The 27,571-nt window shown below is 38.9% G+C and overlaps 3 protein-coding genes across 9 annotated transcripts in view; 2 read left to right on the top strand and 1 right to left on the bottom strand.

Moving 5' to 3' along the window:
* The first annotated feature begins 649 nt into the window (after nucleotides 1–649).
* Nucleotides 650–17,989, top strand: cacng2b (calcium channel, voltage-dependent, gamma subunit 2b). 4 transcript variants are annotated; one of them, XM_058780245.1, is made up of 5 exons: nucleotides 650–2,554; nucleotides 9,305–9,388; nucleotides 11,240–11,380; nucleotides 14,738–15,271; nucleotides 17,944–17,989. In XM_058780245.1, exons 1-4 carry the CDS (start codon nucleotides 2,344–2,346, stop codon nucleotides 15,250–15,252), a joined length of 951 nt encoding a protein of 316 aa, XP_058636228.1. In that variant the 5' UTR covers nucleotides 650–2,343; the 3' UTR covers nucleotides 15,253–15,271; nucleotides 17,944–17,989. The 4 variants fall into 4 exon arrangements, with proteins under 4 accessions (XP_058636228.1, XP_058636226.1, XP_058636227.1 ...); XM_058780243.1 differs by lacking the exon at nucleotides 17,944–17,989 and adding an exon at nucleotides 17,058–17,193; XM_058780244.1 differs by lacking the exon at nucleotides 17,944–17,989 and having other exon boundaries at nucleotides 650–2,190; nucleotides 2,308–2,554; nucleotides 14,738–15,946.
* On the bottom strand, nucleotides 17,715–22,057 carry ift27 (intraflagellar transport 27 homolog (Chlamydomonas)). The gene is made up of 7 exons (XM_058780246.1): nucleotides 21,913–22,057; nucleotides 21,213–21,292; nucleotides 20,749–20,808; nucleotides 20,026–20,085; nucleotides 19,813–19,930; nucleotides 18,037–18,146; nucleotides 17,715–17,937 (listed from the first exon to the last, which is right to left on the bottom strand). The coding sequence occupies exons 1-7, from the start codon at nucleotides 21,944–21,946 to the stop codon at nucleotides 17,839–17,841; spliced, it is 561 nt and encodes a 186-aa protein (XP_058636229.1). The 5' UTR covers nucleotides 21,947–22,057; the 3' UTR covers nucleotides 17,715–17,838.
* Nucleotides 22,058–23,315: 1,258 nt separating this feature from the next.
* LOC131542473 (synaptogyrin-1-like) overlaps nucleotides 23,316–27,571 on the top strand; it is a 6,109-nt gene continuing 1,853 nt past the window's right edge. The window contains exons 1-4 of one of the 4 annotated variants that reach the window (XM_058779197.1): nucleotides 23,316–23,594; nucleotides 25,906–26,143; nucleotides 27,029–27,174; nucleotides 27,250–27,571. The exon at nucleotides 27,250–27,571 is cut by the window's right edge and continues 813 nt beyond it. In XM_058779197.1, the coding sequence (XP_058635180.1) occupies nucleotides 23,331–23,594; nucleotides 25,906–26,143; nucleotides 27,029–27,174; nucleotides 27,250–27,351 (750 nt within the window). In that variant the 5' untranslated portion in view covers nucleotides 23,316–23,330 and the 3' untranslated portion in view covers nucleotides 27,352–27,571. Of the gene's footprint in view, nucleotides 23,630–25,905; nucleotides 26,144–27,028; nucleotides 27,175–27,249 lie in introns of all 4 variants that reach the window. The other 3 variants (XM_058779196.1, XM_058779195.1, XM_058779194.1) reach the window with 3 other exon arrangements.

Here is a 27,571-nt window from a genome sequence, read left to right as displayed (position 1 = left end):
TTTCTGAAGATCATGTGACACTGAAGACTGCAGTAATGATGCTGAAAATACAGCTGCGCATCACAGAAATAAATTATATTTTAAAGTATATTGAAATAGAAAACTGTTATTTTAATTTGCAATAATATTTCACAAAATAACAGTTTTTTTTCTGTATTTTTGATCAAATAGTTACAGCCTTGATGAGCAGAAGAAACTTCTTTAAAAAACATTAAAAATCTTACTGATACCAAACTTTTGAGCAGAAGTGTATATATTATGTGTGTGTGTGTGTGTGTGTGTGTGTGTGTGTGTGAAACCCAGAAATGAAGTAACTTTACTTTTACCTTTTGTCAAAGCATTTTATTAAAAAAAAACAAAAAAAACAAATGTGATTTTATTCTATGCAAATTTGATTTCCATATTTCTCTTTCATTTTTCTGCTTGTGTGAGTGACGTGTGCCTTTGGTGTTTTGCTTTGCTTTTTCAGTCTGATGTTGATGGTGTGTGTGTGTGTGTGTGTGTGTGATGTGAGACATGGAGACATGAGGAACACAGACACATCAACTGCAGCACCATCAGCCAGAGCCGCAGCCAATCGCGAGCCTGCTTTCGCGTGACGTCACTGCATTGTATTCTAAATTCATAAATCTTCTTGATCTCTCGCTCCGTGTGCCGCACTGGCTGCTTCTCGGCGCGTCCTGAATGTAAAGTGTGTCCTCTGCTCTGCTCTGGAGCACTGATGGCTAAACAAAAGCTGATCTGTCAGAGTGGCTCCTGCTTCTCTCTCATCCTGAGACGATCTGAGCAGTAATGCAATGATTACAGTCCAGCTGTCTGTCACGAGCATCAGTGCTGACATGTAAACGAGGGTTAATGTTTGGCTGCTGTAATGCTCTCACATCTCTAACGCTGAATCCATCGCGAGAGGGAGACAGTCGCCTTGGTAACAGCAGGATCCGTCCAGCCTCAGCACCAGCTGCAGAGCATCCATCAGTCCTCCAGTGATCCTCACTACTGCTGAACACCAAATACCACACAGGCTAGCTTTAACGAAATAAAACCTAAAATGTGATCAAGCGCCAGATCCGAGGTCTGAAAGACTGAGATGAGACTGTCTGGGCCTTCAGCTCCAGATGTTCCTCAGTCACGCATCTGGAGGAACAGCATCCGCATCGTTCTGGAATTCTTCGAGGAATTCTGAAGGACTGTGAGGTTTCTGACGCCAAACTAAAGCGGGGTTGAAGATCTCGCAGACAGACAGACAGACAGACACCGAGCAGAAAGACGGAATAGAATCAGCCGTTCATTCAGCGCCGCTGTTCCGTTCGGTGAGACGGTTTTGTGCATCCGTCGTGATTCGGTTTTTTTCTTCCGCTCGTATGTGTGTTTGATGGCGCCGGTGGGCTGCGAGACGGGCACCGGGTGTGATGTGAGCGCTTCGGTGAACGGGAGAACAGCAGGGCTGCTGTGGAGCGTCGCTTCTTCGGACCGGATTCACGAAGCATTCGACGGAATAGAGGCCACCTATGGAAACTGGAGACCAGAATTTTAGGAAAAAGGCAAGCGAGTGATTTCACGTTTCATTTTTTTTTTTTTTTTTCTAATAAGCTATCCGCTTTTTTCTTTAACATTCGCCAGGATGGATTGATTTCACTGACGCGTCGCAGCCCTGAATGGTTTTCACCCCAAACTGTTTTAGAATCCATTCTTGGAATATTAGATTCATGGATGCGCGAACGCGAACGCGACTGCTGGACCGGCAGCGGTTCGGAAACGTGAAGGATTCACATTCTCACCGGGAGCCTTCAGTCTCTCTCCCATGCCCTCAATAGACAGCTGGATCGGATCGAGAACAGGCCAGATTGAGTGAAGATGAGTTTAACCTTTGCCAGCGTGTTCCGTTCCCATTTAATGCTTGGAGAGTCGCTCCCCTGATAGCACGCGTACAGACGTCTATTTGACGTCTGCATTTACATCTGCAAGACGTATTTTTTTAGAGTGTTTGCTCATCTGCGATCCGTCTAAAGGACGTTTCCTATCAGATGTCAAATAGACGTCTATTAGATGTCGAATGTATGTAAAACTGACATCTTACAGGCGTCTGTCAGATGTTTGTACACAGCAGATGCTTTCCAGATCAAGCGATCTTTAACAGATGTACATGTGCTATCTGGGTCAAGTTCATCACTTGATGAGTTGCATTAGTATGTAAGTGTAAGTATAGAAGCGGCCTGCTGTTTGTCTTCCTTCTCGAGGGCCCTCGCCCCGTTTCTTCTTATTTTTTGTCCTCTTAAATCCACAAATATTTATTTCTTATACATCAAGAGGAAAGGGGGCTCCCCTTTCGTAGAATGCGGCAACATGGGCGTGTTTGAGCGCGGCGTCCAGATGCTCCTGACCACGGTGGGCGCCTTCGCCGCCTTCAGTCTGATGACCATCGCGGTGGGGACGGACTACTGGCTCTACTCACGCGGGGTCTGCAAAATAAAGACTACTAATGAGAACGAGACCAGCAAGAAGAACGAGGAGGTGATGACCCACTCTGGTCTGTGGAGGACCTGCTGTCTGGAAGGTAGGGCTCCGAGAAGAACCGCATCTGAACGGAGAAGTTCTGGAGAACATTCATGCAGCTCTTTGTAGTTCACCATACGTATGGCTTGTGCGCTGTATTCCAAGTCTGCTAAGGTCATATGATAGTTTTCTATGAAAAACAGATCCAAATTTAAGCCATTATTCGCTGAAAATCTATAGAAGGCTTGGAATATTAAATATAAAGGTCCCGTGGATGATGGTTCCGTGAAGATCCTTGAAGGTCCGTTATAGTGGAAAAAGGTTCTTTAGATGATCTTCACACTAAGAAAAAAAAATGGATCACTTAAAGGTTCTTTGGTGAACCAAAAATGGTTCTTCTGTGGCATCACTGAGTGAAGCGCACAAGTCATACGGAGTACATTTGTGATGCTTGTGTTGTCTTTCTCAGAGCTCGAGAGCCGCTGCGTTAAGATTCTTCCATATTTTATCTTTGAATGCATTCATATATTCTGTCCATGTGTAAACAAGCTTCAAGATGCACTTCCGGTTTGAGCCACAGTGTGACTGGCAGCTGACGGTGTGACCCTCTGGAGCTGCAGGAGCAATGAGTTTCTGATTTAGTTTTGTTCAGGTCAGATCCAGTGCTTGCTGTGTCGGGGGTCTGACGCCGACCGTATCGAATCAATTTTATTTCCCTATAGACTAAACTCCTGCGGGATGGTATTAAAGGAATACTTGACTCAATGAATAAACATTTGCTGCAAATGTCCTCACTCTCAGCCGTCACATGTAGATGAGTGTTTCTTCACCAGGTTTGTAGAAATGTGTCTCTGCATCAGTGTCTCAGCAATGGATGCTCTGCAGTGAATGGGTGCCGTCAGAATGAGAGTCTGATAAAAACATCACAATAATCCACAGCACTCCAGTCCATCAGTTAACATCTGGAGAAGACAAAAGCTGAAACAAACCCAGCATTAAGACGTTTTCAACTAAAATACGATCCATAATCCATAATAACGCTTCCTCCAGTGAAAACGTGTTCTGGTCTGAATCAGGAGAGAAATCTGCACAGATGCCAAAACAGCTCTAAACAAATATGTGGCTGGATTTTGATGTGAGAGACAACAGCAGATGCACTTTTTCACTGGAGGAAGTGTTATTATGGATTATGGACTGGAGTGCTGTGGATTATTGTGATGTTTTTATCAGCTGTTTGGACTCTCATTCTGACGGCACCCATTCACTGCAGAGCATCCATTGCTGAGACACTGATGCAGAGACACATTTCTACAAACCTGATGAAGAAACAAGTTCATCTACATCTCGAAAGGCCTAAAGATGAGGACATTTTTCAGCTAAATTTCATGTTTGGCTAAACTATTTCTTTAATTCACACATCCTGATTGTATCTTGTGATTTTCACCCGTGTTTTCCAGTGAACAGACTGTAGTTGTTATGCAGTTTTTAAAGTATTCAAGATTTTTGGCAGTATTTGTCTGTTTAACACATTTTATCATGTTAAAATCCATAAAAATAAAAAAAAACCTGTTCACAGAAAAGAGTGTAGGCCTAACTATATAGACTGTCTTAATAGTTTTTACTATAAAGTCTAAATGCTTTGAATTTCCTCACTGAACTGAATGGGGTAATTTCTGCTCCAGTCTGCGGTTTATCAGCTGTGAAATATGACGAATCCGACGGGAATGGCTGATCAATTCATCCAATGAGGCCTGACTTCAGTCGATTCTCTTTTATTTCCGGCTGATACTGAGTTTATTGAGTATCCTCAGAATGATTAGTCCGAGGGAATGTATTAATTCTCTGTGGCTGTGCATCATCTGCCTTTATAGTTATCCAAATAACAGTCCAAATAACACTTTATTTAATGTGCAAAACTGATCCAGCAGAAATGATGCATTGAATAATTCAGGGGTTTATTTCCACACTGATGGCTGTAGAGCAGCCAATAACAGAATGATTTGAGTTACACAGCTGCTGTTGGCATCCGACTTTGTTTTAGGGTTCCCTTTGTTTTAGTGAAGTCTGTCCTAACATGAACCCCACATTCACATACAGGACATCGTTAGGCAAACCAAGCTCTAAAATATGATCCGGCGTCCATCTGTGAGTGCAAACAAACTCATCAGCTTTTAATGTTCGTGTTGTGTTGTGCATAACACTTTCTGACGAGTATTTCTGTGGCACTCCTATGGAGGCTGGATCAATGTTCTGTCTGGAGGTTTGATGGCCTGTTATGTCACTGTCCAGACAGCGGTCACCTGTGACCTCTGTGACCTCACTGGAGCATCAGGATTTTATCTTTTATATTAGCATAAAGTCTGGTTTAAATTTCTGGTTATTCTGTATGGAGTAGATGATAGACGGACTGATCAAATACTGGAAACACATCATTAGCGGAGTCTGATTATGAACTGCACACATAACTGTGACACATAAACGTGGCTCTGCATAAGGATGCTTGTGTATTCAAGTCGTTTAGCAGATTGCTAACTTTGATCTGATTCTATTTAATGTTCATCTAATTGTTCGTCTGATACATTAGATTTAATTTTTTTGTTCTGGACTCACTTTGATTTTTTTAGTTCTGTTCCAGGGTTTATATGTTGTGACTGCAGAGATTTGATTAGATTGATGGCTTTATGTTTGAAATCATGTGGATGAACGTTATTGATTAATGTCAGAAGTGTTTCTGTATGTAAGTTTAATTTACATACAGAAACACTTCTGACATGAATCAATAATGTTCACAAGTTATAGTCCATAATCTGACCTGAAGTGGTACTTAAAGTACATCTAATAATAGAAGAGGATTGTTCTTGTGTCCAAATTGTGTATGTTCAGTTATATAAACTTAGTTATTAGTAGCCTATAGTACTGTAACATTTGGGGTCAGCAAGATAAAAAATAAATAAATAAATTAGTGCTTTTATTCAGCAATTGATCAAAAGTGACAGTAAAGACTTTTAAAATGCTACAAAGAGTCCCATTTCAAATAAATGCTGTTCTTTTGAACTTTCTATTCATCTGTGAATCTTGAAAAATAAAATGTGTCATGGTTTCCACAAAAATATTGTGCAGCACGACTGTTTTCAACATTGATGATAATCAGAAATATTTCTTGAGCAGCAAATCAGCATATTAGAATGATTTCTGAAGATCATGTGACACTGAAGACTGGAGTAATGATGCTGAAAATACAGCTGCATCACAGAAATAAATTACAGTTTAACAGATATTCACATAGAAAACAGCTAGTTTACATTGTAATAATATTTCACAATTTTTACTGTATTTTGGATCAAATAAATACAGCCTTGGTGAGCAGAAGAGACTTCTTTAAGAAACTAAATTAAATGATCTATTATATCTATTATTATAATATTTCGACCCCAATATTTTGGAGTGTTTCTGTAAACAAAACATGCAAAGCAATCAGTTTACATGTGGAATTATGTATTCTGGTAGATGCTGAATCTGTAAATGATGTGACTGAAACACACAAATAACAAATAATTTGCATGAAATTCTGCTTGTTTATGAATAACAGCTGCAAGGATACAGGAGCAGAGCTTTCAAAAGTGGCAGGATCTGAAAACGAGAGAATGGTTTGGTTAGGATGACATCAGATCAGCAGGTCTGAGATCAGATGAAGCTTTTAACCTTTGACCCCTCAGGGCTGCGGTGGAGAGGGCTTTGGATTCTGTGATCCAAACGAGTCTGATTTATACTTTTGCGTTCCATTTTGCGGTGCTGGTTCAGTCTTTCTTGTGTTCAAAATTTATTCAAAATGGAAATGCTTGCATGAATCTGTAACATTTTCAGATTAGATTAATACACGAGTTAAACTACGTGCTTAAAATCACAATGTAACGCAAGTAGCAGCAAATCTTTTCTGCTTTTCTATGACAAACGTCTGAGTAAAGAGATTATTGAAAAAGAAACAAATGTAGGGCGGGACTTGGTTCTTTGCATCGGTTGTTGATTGGCTGTTGAGATGTGGGCGTGGTTCTCAGGTGAGCGTGAGCTTGAGGGGCGGAGTTTTTGAGCAAATACATCACCTGACGTTTCATTTTGATTACAAAGTGTCGAGGGACAAATGAAAAGCATGCATGAAACAATTGTTCACATCTGTAACATGCATTTAAGAAATAGATAGGGTTAATGTTTTTAATGCTGATTACTTTAAATTTTCTCACAGCGGCTCAGTCTGTGTCCTCTGCTGATTTACTGCTGCGTTCTGTTCAGAGAATTGCTTTATTCAGAGCTGTAACTCCTGTTCCTGAGAGAGCAGATTAAATGAGCCTGTCCACATTTGTGTCTGATGAGAAAGAGTCTGTAAGATAAAGACTCAGTTACGAGATACTAGAGATGATGAAATCAATATGTGTGTGTGTGCACGTTTTTGTGACATATGAGGACACAAATTTGTATAATGACGTGAGTATGACAGATATTACAAGGAGAAGGTGATTGATGAGGACATTTCCCCATGTCCTCATATTTCAAAAGGCTTATAAATCATAAAGAATTAGTTTTTTTGAGAAAGAAAAAATGCCTGTAATCTCATGTAAGGGGTAGGTTTAGGTGTAGGGTTGGTGTAGAGCAATAGCACATACAGTAAGTACAGTATAAAAACCATTACGCCTATGGAGAGTCAGAATCAGAAAGAGCTTTTATTGCACATACAAGGAATTTATTTTAGTGTCATAAGCTTCCAGTTTACAGAGACAACAACAACACACAGACAATAAAAATAAGATGAGAATAAAACACACACATATATAAATATAAATAAACAAAAAAATTGAAAAAGAAAAATAATTTGAAACATAAATGATTTTATGTACAGTTGTGCTATAGACGATAGAGTGGAATAGAATAGAAGGAGATGCAGGGATGTACTAGGATGGAGGTGGTAGCAAATAAATATAAGGATATTGCACATTGTTATTGCATAATGGGGGGGAGGGGGGGGGCACTGTTTTGAGCGTGTTCAGCTCCAAGTTGTTAAGACTGCACCAGACAGCCAGCTCTTTAACCTGCTGTCTGTAAGCAGACTCGTCACCGTCCTGAATGAGGCTGATGACTGTGGTGTCGTCTGCGAACTTGACAGAGCTTGACAGAGGGTCTTTAGAGGTGCAGTCGTTGCTGTAGAGGGAGAAGAGCAGCGGGGAGAGAACACAGCCCTGGGGGACACCAGTGTTGGTGGAGCGGCTGTTTGACATGAATTTCCCCAGTCTCACTAGCTGCTGCCTATCTGTTAGAAAGCTGGTGTGTGTGTGTGTGTGTGTGTTTCCCATCAGACTCTCATACAGTTACTACAGTCAATCTATCAAAGTTAGTCTTTACATCTGGAAGGGTGAGACAGGTGCTGATGCAGTGAGATGCTTTATGTTAGCGTGAGGCAGGTGATGCAGTGAGACAGAGCTGCTGTAGACAGACGGACGGATAGATATTGAGACGTTTCCAGCTACACTGAGCACATTTCACACCCGCTGAAAGGTGATGACAGTCCACAGCGTAACACACAGGGCCAGGGAGTGTGTGTGTGTGTGTGTGTGTGTGTGTGTGTGTGTGTGTGTGTGTGTGCAAGCCCATCTCAGAGATCAGTGGAATAAGGGTAATCCTGTTAGACACGCTCCTAATCACTGACACATACTCACGTGTGGAGAACAGTGAATTATGTAATGCAGTTATGCAACATGCATGCGTACAGCAGCAGAAGAGAGAGAGCGTCTGTACAGAGAAGCACAGTCATCCTACAGGGGAAGAGAGATCATGTGACAGGGGTCAGAGGTCAGAGGTCAAACCCACATCAGCAGCAGCACTCATCATTTGAGGCTGGAGGGGAATACTAAAGCTGGCCCGCCTCACCTTTTTTATATTTTTAAAATATAAAACATAGTATATTATCTTATTAAATATATTTTATTATATTTTTTATGATATTTATAGTTTTAAGAGTTTTGCTTGACTGTAATGTGAAGAAATAAATTACACCTGGATTTGTAAGAGTTTTTAATGTTTTTGAAAGAAGTCTCTTCTGCTCACCAAGGCTGCATTTATTTGATCAAAAAATACAGTAAAAATTTTGAAATAATATTACAATGTAAAATAACTGTTTTCTATGTGAATATGTGTTAAACTGTAATTTATTTCTGTGATGCGCAGCTGTATTTTCAGCATCATTACTGCAGTCTTCAGTGTCACATGATCTTCAGAAATCATTCTAATATGCTGATTTGCTGCTCAACAAACATTTCTGATTATTATCAATGTTGAAAACAGCTGTGCTGCACAATATTTTTGTGGAAACCGTGATGCATTTTATTTTTCAGGATTCACAGATGAATAGAAAATTCAAAAGAACAGCATTTATTTGAAACAGAAATCTTTTGTTACATTATAATATAAATGTTTTTACTGTCACTTTTGATCAATTTAATGCATCCTTGATCAATAAAAGTGTTCATTTCTTTTACTAAAAAATCTTACTGGAGTAGCTGGAGTGTGCAGAGAGACCCGATGACGTCATTCAGAGTACTTTATGAGGTCACTATTGAGCACTTTTGCCATAATTTGTGTTTCCATGGTAACATCGTCTTCTCTGATTGGTGGATCTGAGGATTATGTGTAGTTTAGTTCTTGACTGAGAATTCAGCTGTTAAACATGATCCTTTTTCTGAACTTACACCAGCAGAAACAGAAATCATCACTGAACAGCTTGCTTTATAATGTCTCTCTCTCTCTCTCTCTCTCTCTCTGTCAGGTAATTTTAAAGGCATGTGTAAACACATCGATCACTTTCCTGAAGACGCCGACTATGAAGCCGATGCATCAGAGTATTTCCTGCGTAAGTCAAACGTGTGTGTGTGTGTGTGATGATGATGATGGTGAGATGAAGAGCGTGTGTGTGCGTGTGTGAGAGAGAGAGAGAGAGAGAGAGAGAGAGAGAGGATGATGGTTTGCTGCTCAGAGCTGCTGCTGCTCTTTAAAGTCTTTAATTAGGTCACTTATTTCTATAAATATTTCACTGCAGTTTATATGGGTCAAAACTCTGAAATGCCCTGCGCTCTTCATCCTCTCCTCCTCATCGACGCAGGATGAAAGAGACAAAGATGCTGTAATACTCGGCTGCATGAAACACAAATAAAGATGACCGTGAATGTACACAGTTTACAGTTTTAGAATAAAACAAAGATTTTCTCTTCTGAGGCTCGATGTGTTCCTGAACTGAAGCTCGGTCCGGACGGATCGATGGGCTCGGAGTGATGTCATGTGACTGACAGGAAGTGATGACCTCATGCTGTGATGTCATCAGTCAATCAATAATTATGACACACACACACACACTCTCTTGATTAGAGGTCAGAGTCACATAATCCAGACAGCTGTGTGTGTAAATGCAGTGTGTGTGTGATGATGATGATGATGATGAAGGAACTGAGCTGAGCTGAGGAGAGGCAGATAAAGTGAACAGAAGACAAACATTATCATGAATCAGAAAGAGAGAGAGTTAAACAGACACAGAAACGCTGAGCAGAGAAACTGGAGAGAGTTTAGAGACAAACGTCTTCACACAGGAGAGACGAGAGAGCAGAATGTGTGTCAATCAGATACAGTGATGAAGGTCATGTACGAGTGTGTGTGTGTGTGTGTGTGACAAATGAGGACATGAATGTGTATAATGACAAGGACAGGTATTACAAGGAGAAGGTGACTTTTCAGGACATTACTCCATGTCCCCACTTTTCAAAACGCTTATAAATCACTCAGAATGGAGTGTATTGAAAATCTGAAATAGCAGAAAGTCTCCTGTAAGGGGTAGGTTTAGGTGTAGGGTTGGTGTAGGACAATAACACATACAGTAAGTACAGTATAAAAACCATTACGCCTATGCAGAGTCCCAAAGAATCAAAACCATACACTAATTCTCAGCCTTTGACTCAGTTTATTTATTTCAATTTCATAAAACACTTTTTGCAAAACACAAGACACAATTCTCTATGTAACACAGAAAAACATCTCTCTTGATGTCCTTCAAATCAAAATCAAAAAGCCACAGTAATTCATCACTAACTCCTCACATGTGCTTCACAGATCACCAACCAATCAATAAACACACATCTACACAACTACACATGCTTGATGTGTTTCTTTTCTTTCATACTGTGCAAATGCTTGTAGTAAAAAAAGTTTGCTTTCAATCTTGCTTTCGTGTTTTCTGTGAATTTTTCAACATCTCTCTGCCAATTACTTTCAATCTTGTACAGAAATGTACACAGGAGCTCATGACAGAAGAGCTTTAGGTTTGGAATAACTGTGTGTATATGATATATCCAAAAATATAATATTATGGCAAAGGTGTTTGCAACGTAAGACAAATTTTCTTGCAAGAGATGTGAGGCATTTTGTGTGTGCAATTCTTGGATTTGTGTGTAAAGTTTTGAAAATGTGTGTAAGCAGTTGAAAAAGAACTGTTTTTAATCATTTTAGTTAATGACAGTGACCCTGATTTCTCAAACACTGGCTGATCACAGTGATTCCAGGAGAAACACGCCCACATCAAGCTCTAATCTGATTGGCTGAATGGACTTTGATTGACTGTTGAGGGCAGGTCCTGCTCAGAACACACTGTGATGTGGTTCAGACGTCCAGCGTCTCATGATTTGTGTGTGTGTGTGTGTGTGTGTGTGTGTTTCAGGTGCGGTCCGGGCCTCCAGTATTTTCCCCATCCTCAGTGTGATCCTGCTGTTCATTGGTGGCCTCTGTGTCGCCGCCAGCGAGTTCTACAAGACTCGACACAACATCATCCTCAGCGCAGGAATCTTCTTCGTATCCGCAGGTGCGCGCGCTTCACCAGCTTTAAGGGTGTATCTCAGCTGATTCATTTGATTCCATTTTGCTGCTTACAGCTCAGTTTGTTCTGCTGTATCTGTTGCTCTTGGCTTCATGAAGAAGAAGTTAACACTATATTTCTGAGATTTTCAACTCAGCATACAGAGTCCTAAACATTCGGCACACATTAGACTAACATTCACAGAGAGTGGGCTGAGTAAGGTCACACACATTAAACATAACTTAAACCTGAAAACAAATAAACCTGGTTTCAAAACAAATTTTATGGAAAATTACTTCAAGTTTGTGATTGATCAAGTTATGCTAGGATAGCATGTATGAGCATGGTGTAAATACAACATGTATTTTTGCTGTTGGGTCATTTTTGACCAAAAAACTTAGAAAACGCGAAAAAAAAATGTCGCCCTTGTATTGTTCGTGAATGGGGATGAAACAAACGGGTAAATTGCATCTACTGGAAACGTTCGGTACTGCACTCAAACAAAGTCTTACTGAAAGCTCTTTTTTTGTGATATCAAACTCAAATTTGGAGTACAACTTGTTTAGATTGTTGGCTTTGATTTTCATGCAGTGTTGGAGTAAAATTTTGGAAAGTATATATTTCACATAAAATTTGAAAATAGTATTTTTGTTCATTTTTCATAACAAGAAACTTCTGTAACTTTTTTATTTCACGTTTTAACATTATACACTTCAATAATCTGCCAAGCGCCTCCCTTATATAATATTAAACAAAACATATGTAAATTAGTGATGTCAAATGATTAATCATGATTAATCACATCCAAAATACGTTTTTGTGTACGTTTTATATATGTGTGAGTACTGTGTATATTTATAATGTATATATAAATACACACACATACATGTATATTATTTTTAAATATTTACATGGATATATATTTATATTAATATATAATTTATATCATATATAAAAATAAATATTTTATATATAAACATAACATTTTTATGGAATATACACATGCATGTGTGTGTATTTATATATACATAATAAATATACACAGTACACACAAATATTTTATGTACAAAAAACTTTTATTTTGGATCGCGATTAATGGTTTGACAGCACTAATGTAAATTATGTAATACTTTATGCATAAAATATTGAATAAAAACATGATCAAACTAAAATATAGAACATTTCATCGAAATAAGCAAATATATATTTTGGTCATTTTGACCATGCAAGGAGCACCAGAGGGTTAAAACAATAAATACATTTTTTATCAGCTCTGATGTTGAACACAAGAATGTGTTTTGGCCTAAGAGTCTTCCTCCCTCAGGGTATCCTTCCTCAAGGCTCTTAGGCCAAAATGTGTCGGTATTGTTAAACATTAAAGTTTCTTTACCACAAGTAGTGCTGGAATCTTTTTTTCACATTCTTGTTCACAGTTTGTTTCCATGCACCTTGTGAAGTGGTAAAGTTGCTCCAGATCCCCAAACATCATCTAATGTTTAACACACAAACATACATGCACTGTAGAAATGACCGTGAATTTAACGGTAAAAGACTGTAAAAATGCTGCAGTAAAAACCTGTTAAATGGTTAACGGTAAGTTCCCCTACTATTTACTATGAAAAACTGTATTGGGCATTACACGTAATTTTACAGTAGTATTCCATTTTTGGAAGTGGAAAAAGAATGTATAATTTACAGTAAATAACCGTAAATTGACATTCCCAGAATTCCCTGCGTTACATTTCAAATTTGATGTTTTTTTTTGTTGTTGTTGTTGGTTTTTGTTTCTTCTTAGTTTTTTCTTATCAGTTATGTACATTATGGTTTGTATGTTACACCTAATGTTGTTAAATTAATGTTTATTCCATTATTTGAGTTTCATGTGAGTTACCATGATGGTGTTTAGTGTTTGTGTGAATGACACTGAGCACCTTCTATATATGTTAGTATATAAAAGCTGCTTTGGTTCATCATGTGACTTTCTCATCGCCACCTGCTTTGTGGTTATCAGTGTATTACAAAGGTACAAAACAGATTTCAGTACTTCATTAGGTTGGTATGTTACAGTGTTTTTTTAGCTGCTTACACACAACATCTTTACTTGTCACACAATTTCTAAAACCTGTCACTCAAACAGCAGAAGCACACACCAAATCTGCAAAACCATACACCAATTCTCAGCCTTTGACTCAGTTTTTAATTTCATAAAACACTTTTTGCAAAACTCAACACACAATTCTCTATGTAACACACAAAAGGAAGTGTCTTAATTTCCTTTTTTAAACACAACCAATCAAAATGCCTCACTAATTCATCACAAACGATCATGGCTTTAGAACAGCCCTATAAACACACATCTACACAACTACACATGCTTGATGTATTTCTTTTCTTTCATACTGTGCAAATGCTTGTAGTAAAAAAAGTTTGCTTTCAATCTTGCTTTCGTGTTTTCTGTGAATTTTTCAACATCTCTCTGCCAATTACTTTCAATCTTGTACAGAAATGTACACAGGAGCTCCTGACAGAAGAGCTTTAGGTTTGGAATAACTGTGTGTATATGATATATCCAAAAATATAATATTATGGCAAAGGTGTTTGCAACGTAAGACAAATGTTTGCTTTTGAGGTGCGTTATGATATTTTGAATGCAGTGATTCGTTTTGCAAGAGATGTGAGGCATTTTGCACTTTCTGTGTGCAATTCTTGGATTTGTGTGTCAAGTTTTGAAAAAAAAGTGACCCTGGAGCACAACAGCAGTCATAAGCAGCACAGCTATATTTGTAGCAATAGCCAACAACACATTGTATGGGTCAAAATGATCAATTTTTCTTTTATGCCAAAAATCATTAGGATATTAAGTAAGGATCATGTTTAGTGAAGATATTTTTTAAATTTCCTATCGTAATTATATCAAAACTTAATTTTTGATTAGTAATATGCATTGCTAAGAACTTCATTTGGACAACTTTAAAGGAGATTTTCTCAATATTTAGATTTTTTTGCACCCTCAGATTCCAGATTTTCAAATAGTTGTATCTCAGCCAAATATTGTCCGATCCTAACAAACCATACATCAATGGAAAGATTATTTATTCAGCTTTAAAAAAAAAGCTGAAAAAAACCTTATGACTGGTTTTGTGCTCCAGGGTCACAAATAAGTACAGTTTTGAAAACGTGTGTAAGCAGTTGAAAAAAAAAACCGGTAACATTATATCAGTTAATGAAATTACGGTATTTAAATCCTAAAATGTTGTTACCGTATTTTTTACGGTAAAATTCTGGTGCCTTTTTTTTACCATAAATCTTATAATTTTTTTTTACAGTGTGTGATTGATGTTCTGTGTGTGTGCCGATCCTCAGGTCTGAGTAACATCATCGGGATAATCGTGTACATATCAGCCAACGCGGGCGACCCGTCCAAGAGCGACTCGAAGAAGAACAGCTACTCGTACGGCTGGAGCTTTTACTTCGGGGCGCTGTCCTTCATCATGGCGGAGATGGTGGGCGTTCTGGCCGTTCACATGTTCATCGACCGGCACCGAGAGTTACGTGTGGCTCGTGCTCGGACCAGCACAGGAGGAGACTATCTTCAGGGGTCCGCCATCAGCAGAATCCCCAGCTACCGCTACCGTTACCGGCGCCGCTCGCGCTCCTCCAGCCGCTCCACCGAGCCCTCGCACTCGCGCGACACTTCGCCTGTGGGTCTCAAGGCCTTCGGAGCGCTGCCCTCCACCGATATCTCCATGTACGCGCTGAAGTCTCCTCACGGCACGCCACCGATGTACAACTCCGAGAGAGAGCCGGACTTCCTTCAGGTGCACAACTGCATCCAGAAAGACACCAAAGACGCTAATCGTCGCACTACACCTGTATGAGAGACAGCGCCCCCTACAGGTGAGGAGGAGAACCGCTCCGCCACAGACGGACTCATTTCTAACACTACTGATGATGATGATGACAAGTTTACATGTTCCAAGTTCCAAAAAAGAAACGTGAAATGCATGATTTTCTTATCTTCCGTAAACTAACAAGTTTTCAACCGCGTGACGAATCAGAGCAACAGCGTTTGGACTGAGAGCTCTTGAAATATCTTTTCTTCATGTTTGCTTCATTTTGTTGCGCATAAATACTGTGAATCTTCGTGGCCGCTGTGAACCCAGGGAAGAGAAAATGATCCCACTAACCGGCCGCGATTTATATGTCATTATAAACGTATTAATGATACATGGCTATATATAAATATATGAAAAGATACATACATGAATATATGAACATCTGTTAATAAACCACACATAGACTTCTTGATTCAAGAAGACGCAAAAAAAACAAAAGAGCAAATCAGAAGTCAATAAAATCATCATGGATAATAAGAGCTGGATTCATGTCGACTCATTTGCATGTGTTTTTTCAAACCATCCTCAGAAATAGTTGCTAGACTAGACCAGATTAGACCAACAAACGCGCTCGGGCTGGTTTTTCAGCAGCATCACAGACTCAGATCTGCTGCAGGATGAAGACGGACACTGAGATCCAACTCTCACTCATTCATTGTGTGTGTGTGTGTGTGTGTGTGTGTGTGTGTGTGTGTGTGTGTGTGTGTGTGTGTGTGTGTGTGTGTGTGTGTGTGTGTGTGAGTGTGTGTGTGTGTGTGTGTGTGTGTGTGTGTGTGTGTGTGTGAGTGCGTGCGTGCGTGTGTGTGTGTGTGTGTGAGTGTGTGTGTGTGTGTGTGTGTGTGTGTGTGAGTGTGTGTGTGTGTGTGTGTGTGTGTGTGTGTGTGAGTGCGTGTGTGTGTGTGTGTGTGTGTGTGTGTGTGTGTGTGTGTGTGCATTTGAGTGTGTAAGTTATTGTTTGTTTGTGTGTGTGGGTTATTTCTCTCAAATAACTGTTTTGTGTTTTTATTGCTGTCAGCGGTTTGTGATTTATCTTTGTCACCACTCACGCAGACAAAGGCCGTCAACGAGTGCCGTAATGAAAATCGAAAACAACATCTTTATTATATACAGTGGTGGCCAAAATTGTTAGAACACTTGGCATATTTCAGAGGTTTCAGTTGTTTTTGTTGAATTGGCCAATATGATACCCATAAAACGAACTATTGCCGGAACTAAAAATGATGGACTGGCCCCTCAAAGTACGGCCCTCAGCCCCATCCAGCAAATTTGGGGTGAGTTAGAAAATAAACTGGACAGATCTATTGTATTTTGGCTTGAGTTGCAGAAGGCATGGGATAACATTAATGTTGAAGTTCTCAGGAAATATACAGACACTATACCAGAGAGATGTGCCGCTGTAATTGCTGTAAAAGGTGGACATATCAAATATTAAAGTTAAAAGTAGATAAAAACACTTCATCTGATGTTTGTTGAGCTCAGAGCAACCATCTGCATGTTTCATGAACATCATGAAATTAAATCATGTTTTGGAGGCAAAAAAAGGTGGCCACCACTGTAATTATTCAGAATGTAACTCTGTAACACACTGTATCATGATCAGTGTTGGGGAAAGTTACTTTAAAAAGCAATCCATTCCAATATTGTGTTACTCCCTAAAAAAGTAACTAATTACGTTACTTAGTTACTTTTTATGGAAAGTAATGTGTTACGTTACTTTTGAATTACTTTTTAAATCTGGGCAGGGCTTGCTTGTTTGTTTTTAATATAAAAAATGTCTTCTTTTACAGATGTAAAAGCCCTTTCACAACAAAAGTGAAATGAATGCGCCTCAGACTGAAGGAAATGTAAATTCACGTCTGTACAGTCAAACTAATCACATGAAGAATATGACGCAGGAGAAGAAAGTTCAACACTATTCAGCAATAACAAAAATAAAACACAAATGTGTCATTTTTGCTTAGTATGGTTGAATTGGATCATCGAAGGTCAGCAGAGAAGACACTGGTTAAAGAAATGTGATTAAATACATAAATGTAATGTGTCTTATTTAACATATTTAATTATAGCAGGTTTGTATAATATTCTGAGTTTGCATTTGACTGTTTTTATTGATTGTGAAGAACACTGAATGTGTTTTTGTGCAGGTGAGATGATAAATAATGTTGATATTTAGTCTAGAACTACAGTAAGATCATGTTCTTACTCCTGATTTCTCTCAACATGGCAACACCAGAGCTGTCCGTCAGTACATGAGAAACACAGGAACTGTTACTTATTTGAAAAAGTAACTCAGATATTTCCTTCTAAATTAAAAAGCCGTGTGTTACTTTACTAGTTACTTCTTTAAAAAGTAATCCGATTACGTAACTTGCGTTACTTGTAATGCGTTCCCCTCAACACTGATCATGAGATTACTAATTTAAGACTAAAATAACTAACTCAAGATTCATTAACTGTAACACTTGTCAGATTTAGAAAGGAATGAGTTTTATTGAGCTCAGACCACAGAAAAAATACACAACAGGACACTGAAATGTACAAAACGCATATGACTGACTGTGGATGAGGTTAAACGAGGCTCTGGATGATCTGAGTCTGATCCTGATAGAGCGAGAGAAACGCTCGAGCCAGACTCAGGAACGGAGCTTCACACTGACCGATCTCCTTCTGCAGAACACACAGAGAGAGAGAGAGAGAGAGAGAGAGAGCTTCAGAGAGACAGTGATGATGATGATGATGATGATGAAGATGCAATGTTTGGCTCACAGCAGACGTCTCGTGATACTCCAGCCCATGACTCTGAGCCCAAGCCTGAGCGGCAGCGGCGTCCACCTCCCTCCTGGACCACAGGTCACTCTTATTCCCCACCAGCACACCTGACCACAAACACAGCTGACCTCACTACAGCATCCTCCAGGAAGTGACATCATCTCAAGCATCAGTCAGTCTTATCAGGATGGATTCTGGGAGGTTTTGTGGTTTGTGTTTCTCTAAAACACTGATGCTGTTTGATCACATGACAAAATCAGCTCGATAAGATCAACAAAACATGTAAAAATATGATAATGTGATGCTGTGACTACTTTAGTGTTATTTACATACTATTAGAATTTATAATAATATTTTGAATTAGCTTTTGTTTTTATATTTTCAGTTTTACTTTTAGCTTTACAATTTAAATTTCAGTTTTCAGTGTAAATTTTACGTTTCATTTGAGTAATTTTGTTGTGACTTTTTTGTCATTTTTATTTTTTTATTTTTAGCTTCAGTTTTAGTCATTTTAGTACTTTACAATGTATTCAGTACTTTCATTTTTGGTTGTGAAAACCTTTGTTGGAAAAAAACAGAACAAAAACTAAGTGTTGCATTGAGCTTCACAGAATGCTAACTGATGAACTGAATAAAAACAGTGAAAATTAAAGACTGCAGTGTTTTATATAAAGTACACTAATGTGTTGCTGCTAATCTGAGGATCGTTAGGTTTTGATAGCAGAGTTTCAATTCGACATAGATGTGACTGGTTTATTTCCCAGTGTTGTGTCTTGTGTGTAAAGTTTTGACACAATGAGCCGAAGTTTTGCAAAAAGTGTTCAAGCAATAGGCAAAAACTGTAATGTTCATTTCAAAATTTACTAATAGGACATTATTAAAATTAAAAGTTGTATCTGTTAACATTTGCCTGAGCTGGTAAACAAAGATGAATAAACACGGTAACAAACATATTGCTAATGTTAGTTAATGCATTAACTAACGTTAACTAAAGGAAGTTTATTAAAAAGCATTACCTCAGTGTGAAACATGGGGCTTCGCTGATGATCTCATAATCAAGCGTCTGTCAGTTCACGCGCATCGAGGACCACAGAAATGTGCGCAGCTGCAAATTACGCAGTTTGTTGTGGCGACCAGGATCTAGCACAACGTTTGTGTGTTTCTTTCCACAAAGGACGCATCTGTTTAGTGAATCAAACACTGTGCCTATGCTAATATGATGTTTCAAACTTGGTTCAGAAGTTTCCGATCGATAAATCCAGCACCCTCAGGTCTGTCGGGTTTCATTTGTAGACGGTCCTAAAGACTTTTACTTTTTAAAAGAATTGATCTGATTTATGTTTGCTTCACTAGACTATTTTCAAATTTAACTTCACAAACGCGCACATTTTACTATTATATCCTTATGTCGTAAACATAGGTCGTAAACATAACATTGTGGGTGGGACTAACAGAAACGGACGAATCATCATTTTGACAAGCGTATGATGCACCTACAGGAAGAGGGAAAACGACCTGTAATTGACCATGAAAACAAGCGTTTAATATTGTTAATAAAGTTACAGTGAAATAAGACGTTTATTAGTATCGTTTAATAAATTACATCCATTTGGAAAATTACAAACTTCTTATTGGGTGGGCCACAGATGAAAGTGGGTGGGCCAGGCCCACCCGTAGCTACGCGATTGGTGTGTGTGTGTGTGTGTGTGTGTGAGTGTGAGTGAGTTAATGTGTGTGTTAGTGTATGATGCGTGTGAGTCCGTGACCTCTGACCTGGCACCTGCAGCCCGTTGCAGTGTGTTCTGACTCTGTCGATCCAGCGGCTGCAGCTGGTGAACGAGGCTTCGCTGGTGATGTCAAACACCACACACATGAGCGACGGCTGACTCCACTGACACGCGCACACACACACACACACACACACACATTGTTACACACACGTCAGGGTCACATTGAGTGTGTTTGGGTTGTTTTTATTTAACTCACCATGTTCACACAGGCGTCTGCAAACGGCTCCCGTCCGGCTGAATCATAGATATAAAACTCCTGATAGAGACAACACACACACCAATCAATGATTCAGTCAATCAATCAATCAGCAGGTATGATGTGTGTGTGTGTGTGTGTGTGTGTGTGTGTGCACGTTTTTGTGACAAATCAGGACATAGATGTGTATAATAACAAGGGTATGACAGGTATTACAAGGAGAAGGTGACTTTTCAGGACATTACTCCATGTCCCCACTTTTCAAAACGCTTATAAATCACTCAGAATGGAGTGTATTGAAAATCTGAAATAGCAGAAAGTCTCCTGTAAGGGGTAGGTTTAGGTGTAGGGTTGGTGTAGGACAATAGCACATACAGTAAGTACAGTATAAAAACCATTACACCTATGGAGAGTCCCCACTTTTCACAAAAACAAACATGTGTGTGTGTGTGTGTTTGTGAGAGAGAGAGAGAGTGTGTGTGTGTGTGTGTGTGTGTGTGCGATTGTGAGAGAGAGAGTGTGTGTGTGTGTGTGTGTGTGTGTGTGTGTGAGAGAGAGTGTGTGTGTGTGTGTGTGTGTGTGTGTGTGTGTGTGTGTGTGTGTGTGTGAGAGAGTGTGTGTGTGTGTGTGTGTGTGTGTGTGTGTGTGTGTGTGCGTGTGTGAGGGAGAGAGAGTGTGTGTGTGTGTGTGTGTGTGTGTGTGTGTGTGTGTGTGTGTGTGTACCACAGCATCACTGGTGTCTGGGATGGACACTGATTTCTCCAGCAGCTCCACACCAACATTCTGCAAAACATCAACCAATCAATCAATCAGTCAGTCATTTGCAACATTAAAGTGTGATTGAACTTCACTGTGTTTGCTGATGATGTGGTCGATGTGCCGTGATCTGCACCCATCTCTCTCTCGCTCTCTTTCTCTTTATTATTATTATATATTATATATTGTATTATTATTTTAGAATTTTTTTTTTATTTAATTATTTAATTTTTTTGTTCATTGATTTATTTAATTAATTTTTTCCATTTATTGTTTTTGTCCAAACTTTTCCATGGACCCTGTGTTACTCTCTTGTGGCCCCTTTGGGTCCCCGGGCCCCAGTCTGCAAACCTGTGCTCTAATACACCCATCATCTCTATTCAGTTGATCTCAGTAACTCTATTCAGTGATTCTGTGTGTGTTGTTCTTACCATGGTGTAGTTCTTCTGAAAGACAGCGCCGTCACTGCGGAACATCTGACACAGCGAGCTCTTCCCCACCGCCGCGTCTCCTGAACACACACACACACACACACACACACACAAACAACACACACAAACACACACACACACACACACACACACACACACAGTCAGTCATGAATGTTGGGAAGGTTAGTTTGGAAATGTATCAGGTGACAGATTGCAACTTACCCTATTTAAAATGTAAAACATAGTGTAACTATTTCAATGACTTTATTAAAGTAATGTAACTGAATACAACTGATTACTTTTTGATTACTTTTCTAAATTTCTAATGAATGTTTTCAACTGTTAATCATTTTCAAACATGTAAAGCAGGCAGGATTAACCTCACAGTAGAACTCAACACTGATTACTGTCAGACTTTCAGAATCATTCATCACTTGAATTAAGATTATAATAATTTAATTTTAAAGCACAGCCACTACAAATCAGACTTCTTTTTACTTTGAGATCTCTGAGGTTAAATACAGAATTAAAAAACTTAATTTAAAAAAAATCAAATAAAGCATATACATAAACTCAAATAGGAAACAAAACAATTTGTTAAAGAAATCAATCACGTATGTGTGAGAAAATTCAGATGTAACCCCCTCTGCCATCGTTTATAATCATACGCATAAGCATATACAAACAAACGCGCTCTTACCCACGACAACACATCTAGCTCTTAATTTCACCATAAGGCAGAGATTAATAATAATTAACTGATAACATATGAAGCAGAATGTGTGTTGATTATCGCGGCGTTTAACTGTTTCTTCCTTCCGCCACAGCAACCTGAGCCTAAAGCGTTGCTTAGCGACTGAGATAAAGCGCTGCTATTGGTCTAAACGCTTTACGCTTCTCATCTGAGCACTGCGATTGGCTGAACGGCGTGACGCAGTAGACGTACGTCACTCTGACGTTAACGTAGCTGGTTTGAAATCCACCACTAGAGGCCACGCTTCACACGCGCAGCTAAAAATAACTTTATTCCCTCATAATCATTTATATAAGAATCCACGGAGTTGGAGTTGTTAAAAGATTAATCAGCGATTTTCACTTAGAAACTACCAGTACATTTCACAAACATTTATAAAGAATCGGCGAGCAACACATTAAATTAAACGTGAAACTTTGAAGCAGAAAACTGAAATAGTTTCTTTAAAATAGCCTAATAGATTACAAACAATCTTTGTTTTATTTACATCTTCAAAAAATCATTTTACAGTGTATAACTTCACTTTGAAATTAAACAGGAACCCAATAAATGAATGAAAATAAATAAATAAATAAAACAAAAAAAAAATCGTTAATGAATTAATCCATCATTCCATTAGGAATTAAATGGAAGAATGATAAATAGATTAAGAAGAAGAGAGGCAAAGTTAAATGGAATGTAAAATTGATATTTCATTGATTGATATTAATATATATATTTACTATAAATATATTTGGAAGCAATATCCAAAAGTAAAAACTTGAAAGCAATGAAAACTTTGCAGTTGTTTAATGTGTTTAAACATTTTTTTAATTATACAACTGACTGTTGCATATGGAATATGCTTCGTTCTTACAGTAGCCTAATCATATAATAAAAAAATGAACAAGACAGACACTAAGCAGTCTGAGAAAAGGATATGCACAAATACGAATGTATCGCGGTGTTGTGTATTTGTCCATTTGTGATCCACAAAACCAGTCATAAGGGTCAATTTTTCGAAATTGAGATTTATACATCATCTGAAAGCTGAATAAATAATCTCTCCATTGATGTATGGTTTGTTAGGATCGGACAATATTTGTCTGAGATACAACTATTTGAAAATCTGGAATCTGAGGGTGCAAAAAAATCTAAATATTGAGAAAATCACCTTTAAAGTTGTTCAAATGAAGTTCTTAGCAATGCATATTACTAATCAAAATTAAGTTTTGATATATTTACGGTAGGAAATGTACAAAATATCTTCATGGAACATGATCTTTACTTAATATCCAAATTATTTTTGACATAAAAGAAAAATGTATAATTTTGACCCATACAATGTATTGTTGGCTATTGCTACAAATATAGCTGTGCTGCTTATGACTGCTTCTGTGCTGCAGGGTCACAAATGTTCACTGAATCTGTATCGATCCTTCACGAGCACGCGCCTCACAAGCCAGCGCGCGCTCCCGACGCTCTCTCCTCCTCTCCGGAGCGCGCAGAATCGGCGGAGAGAGTCAGACACAGACACCGAGAGAGAGATGCAGCAGAGCGGCGCGTTCGGCGCGGCCAGAGCCGGCGGAGCCTTCGAGCCGCTCGCCTTCATCCAGCAGCCGCACACCGGCCTCCGGATCGTGTCCTGGGTACGCTCCGTTATCTCCAGCGAGAGAGACAGCAGGTGGAGGTTCAGACTGACGTTAAACAGCATCCGATGCTGCGCGCGACGCTTCAGGCTCAGCAGCGCGCGCCGGAGCAATGCATGCACTAAAGGATGCGCTTGATTTAAATGCACGCTATTGCATGGAAGTACTGTTAGTCAGGTTTGTGTGGGGCTTCAGAGGTTAGAAAATAGTATCATTAGCTCACTATAACAACAATATGCGTCGATGGAAGCTGCATGCGTGCGTGTGTGTGTGTGTGTTAACGGAGATTTACTGTCTGGCATTAGTTGGTTTGTGTTGAAAATCATTGGTGTTTAGATCTTCTTAACAAAAGACAAACTGACACAAAACCTTAACTGACCCGAGCACATGTAAACTCCACTGACCAGTCCTTCTACGCTGAAAAAAAAAAGAAGGTAACCTAACATTAAAGTTAACTGATTTTATTCAAGTCAAAATATTATTCAGGCCTAATATTGCTAAATTAAACTAAGTATAGTTATTTATACCATCAGAAATGAATTTTATGGGTTGAAAAGGTAGAAATAACTAAATTAAGAAATAATTAAATTAAGAATTGCATGTTACTACTTTTTACAGTGCAGGTATTTCTCTCAATGTGCAGCTGACAGAATCCAGTTATTACTTACACATGTAAACACTTTAACATGAACTTACTGCATGCATCTGACCATCATCATGTCAGCAAAAATACACTGTTCTGCTGCTAAATCTTATGGATTGATATTGATCAGCTCCACCATCAGCCTCATATATAATGAATGAATGAATGTGTGTGTGTGTGTGTGTGTGTGTGTGTGTGTGCGTGTGTGTGCGTGTGTGTGTGTGTGTGTGTGTGTGTGTGTGATGCTGACTCTGAACTGAATACCCTGATAAATGCTGTAATGTCACATCTCTTACAAACACACACACACACACACACACACACAAACCTGTATCCAGTGTCCAATCCGTTCGGGTTCAGATGTGAACAGATTTGAGTTTTTCAGTCATAAAGATTGCCGTTCTTGAAGTTATGAGTGATGACATGAATTCTGCACATGCTCAGTATATATTCTAAAGTGAGCTGATTAGTGTATTTTTGGACAAATTTGGATTTGTCTCATATTTGATGAAGTTTGTATGATTGGTTCTGTTATTTTCCTGTTTATTGTGAAGCTGACTTACTGAACAAGATTTCATCATGGCCATGAGGTCAGGCGTAATTTACTGTAAATTATGAGATTATTGAATCATATCAGAAACGCAATTAGCATTATTTCATTAAAGTGGCAGAGCTGAGACGGTTCCTTATTAGACTGATCTGTGTATTTTTAAGAGCAAAACATGTTCAGAAGCTGAGTGTGGTTGTTTTGAACATGATTTATGCTTGTGTTGTTTGTGATGTAATTAGCTTGTTCTTTTCCATTCCTGCCAGAGCAGAGAGTCCCAGTGTTTATAAATATCTCTGTTCTTCTGCTCATCTGTGCATCTCATCTCATCAGCTTGTGTGTGTTTGTTCCAGACTGTCTGACTCTTTCTGTAAGTTACATAGTTACACCAGTAGGTGGCGACACACGACTGCATAAATAGTTTTGAACTATGTTATTTGTTCAATAACACTGATTCATTTAGAGACTAAACAATTGACTGTCTTTATGAAAGAATGAGTCATTGAATCATTAATTCAACCAATCTGTTCAACAACAACAATTCATTCAGAAATGGAAAAATGTACTCTCTTTATTACTGAGTCACAGAATAATCCATTCATTCAGACTGGCTTGAAGCGGTTCTGCCGTGACTTTGTTTGGAACTAAAGTGTCTGAATGGAAGTGTATTAATATGCTGTATAAAGGCTTCATTACACAACTATGCTGCTTTCTTGTTACTCCAGTAATTAGTCGTTAGTTCCCAGCATCTGACCGCAGTGAGATTCACACTACGATGCTCAGAAGAGAAAAGGGAAGTTGGGCATGTTTATGCTTGATCTGTAACACCTGTGTGTTTCTGTTTTTGACTCTTTCAGCTGAAGAGACAAACTGTACAGTTTCCTTGTTTCACTTGCTTTAAACTCGTTTCTATATTTACTTTTATGTGCAAGAGCCTCTAAAACACCTGTTCGTGTCTCGAGAAATCAAATGTTATATTTTGACTTTTGTGTTCCTTGAAAACGTCCTGTGACTGTCAGACGTAGAAATAACAGCCTGTTTAATCAGTAAAGGAGAACTGATAAGACCCCTGTTGTGCTCATTTGAAGAGCGTAATTATCTGTGTGTTCTGTTCTCCTCAGCTCTTCTCGTTGGTGATCTTCGGCTGTATCGCTAACGAGGGCTACGTCAACAGGCCCGATGAGGTCGAGCAGTTCTGCGTCTTTAACCGGAACCAGAACGCCTGTAACTACGCGGTCAGCATGGGCTCGCTGGCCTTCCTGAGCTGCATGGCCTTCCTGGCTTTAGATGCCTATTTCCCACAGATCAGCAGCGTCAAAGAGCGCAAGAGAGCCGTGCTGGCCGACGTGGGGACCTCAGGTACATCTTCACACATGTAATACTCACGACTGATACAAGCAAGAGAACTCAACCTTACATTGTGCAAACACTGTTTTGAAATGTTCCTAACATGTTAAAATGTCCAGTTTTCTTGTTGTTATTATAACGTTATTTGAAGGTTACAAAAATATTTATTAAAATGTTCTTATAAGTTAATTTTCACCCAAAATATAACATTATTTGTTGAACAGTCATGCTCAAGAATGTCAAAATGTCCAGTTTTCTTGTTGTTAATAACATTATTTTAAAGTTACAAAAATATTTATCCAAGCATTATAATAACTTGATTTTCAACCAAAATTAACATTTTTTTGAAAGTATATTTGTAATATTCTAAGAACGCTTTCTTTTAACATTCAAAAGTATATCAAATATTAATAAAGTTACAGGAAGGTACACTGTAAAAAAAAAAAAAAAAGTTGAGCGAACTTAAAAAAAAATGTTTTTACCAGCTTCAGCAGATTTTTGAGTTTGCACAACTTATTTTTGTGGGAGATTCTCAAATTTTTGTTGTATAAACTTAAAACGACAAGTTGAGAAAACTCAAAAATCTGCTGAAGCTGGTTGCCTTAAAATATTAAGTTGGCTCAACTTTTTTTTTTTACAGTGTACGGTTCACACAGTAAATCATAATAATTATTACAAATTATAGGAGATTATGATGTACAAACACAGAATACAAAAAACAATTTGAAAAAATGTTCACTCAGAAATTGCTAGAAAATTTCATGAAGACGTGGCAAGTAACATGAAATTTTGAAGTAGAAAGATTAAAATATATGAGGTATATTGGTATATCTTCTAGTAAAACTCATTTTTCCAGTGACTGTAAAGCCTCTGTGTGTCTGTGTCTGTCTGTTCCAGCGTTCTGGTCCTTCGTTTGGTTCGTGGGCTTCTGTTTCTTGGCCAATCAGTGGCAGGTGGCCAAACCGGAGGACAACCCGCTGCGGTCGGGCGGAGACGCGGCGCGGGCCGCCATCACCTTCTCCTTCTTCTCCATCTTCACCTGGGTCTGTACTGCTGTAATGACACACATGAGCGGTGTGCTGAGCGGTGTGATGATTTGTGTGTGGCGTGTGTTTCAGGGAGCTCTTACGCTGGTCTCTCTGGAGAGACTCAAACGCGTGTGTTTTGAAGAGGAGTATGAGGAACTCTTTACCCAGCAGCCCACACACACACATGAATAAACACATTCCCTCCGAGTGTGTGTGAGACTCGAGCCTCAGCGGTCATCCTGAAGAATGAATCCGTCTCAGAAGCTTAGAATCAGAACTGAGATGCTGCATTAATACTGCTTCAGTTCAGGATTCAGCATGTTTGCAGCCGTCAGAGCTTCAGAGCAGATTCAGATCTGCTGTCATGCGCTGCTCTGCATCGAGTGAAGTTTAATTATTACTCCTTAGCAGA

The sequence above is a fragment of the Onychostoma macrolepis genome, chromosome 06, assembly GCF_012432095.1.
Source record: "Onychostoma macrolepis isolate SWU-2019 chromosome 06, ASM1243209v1, whole genome shotgun sequence".
Classification (NCBI taxonomy): domain Eukaryota; kingdom Metazoa; phylum Chordata; class Actinopteri; order Cypriniformes; family Cyprinidae; genus Onychostoma; species Onychostoma macrolepis.
This window is presented reverse-complemented; position numbering and strand designations above follow the sequence as displayed.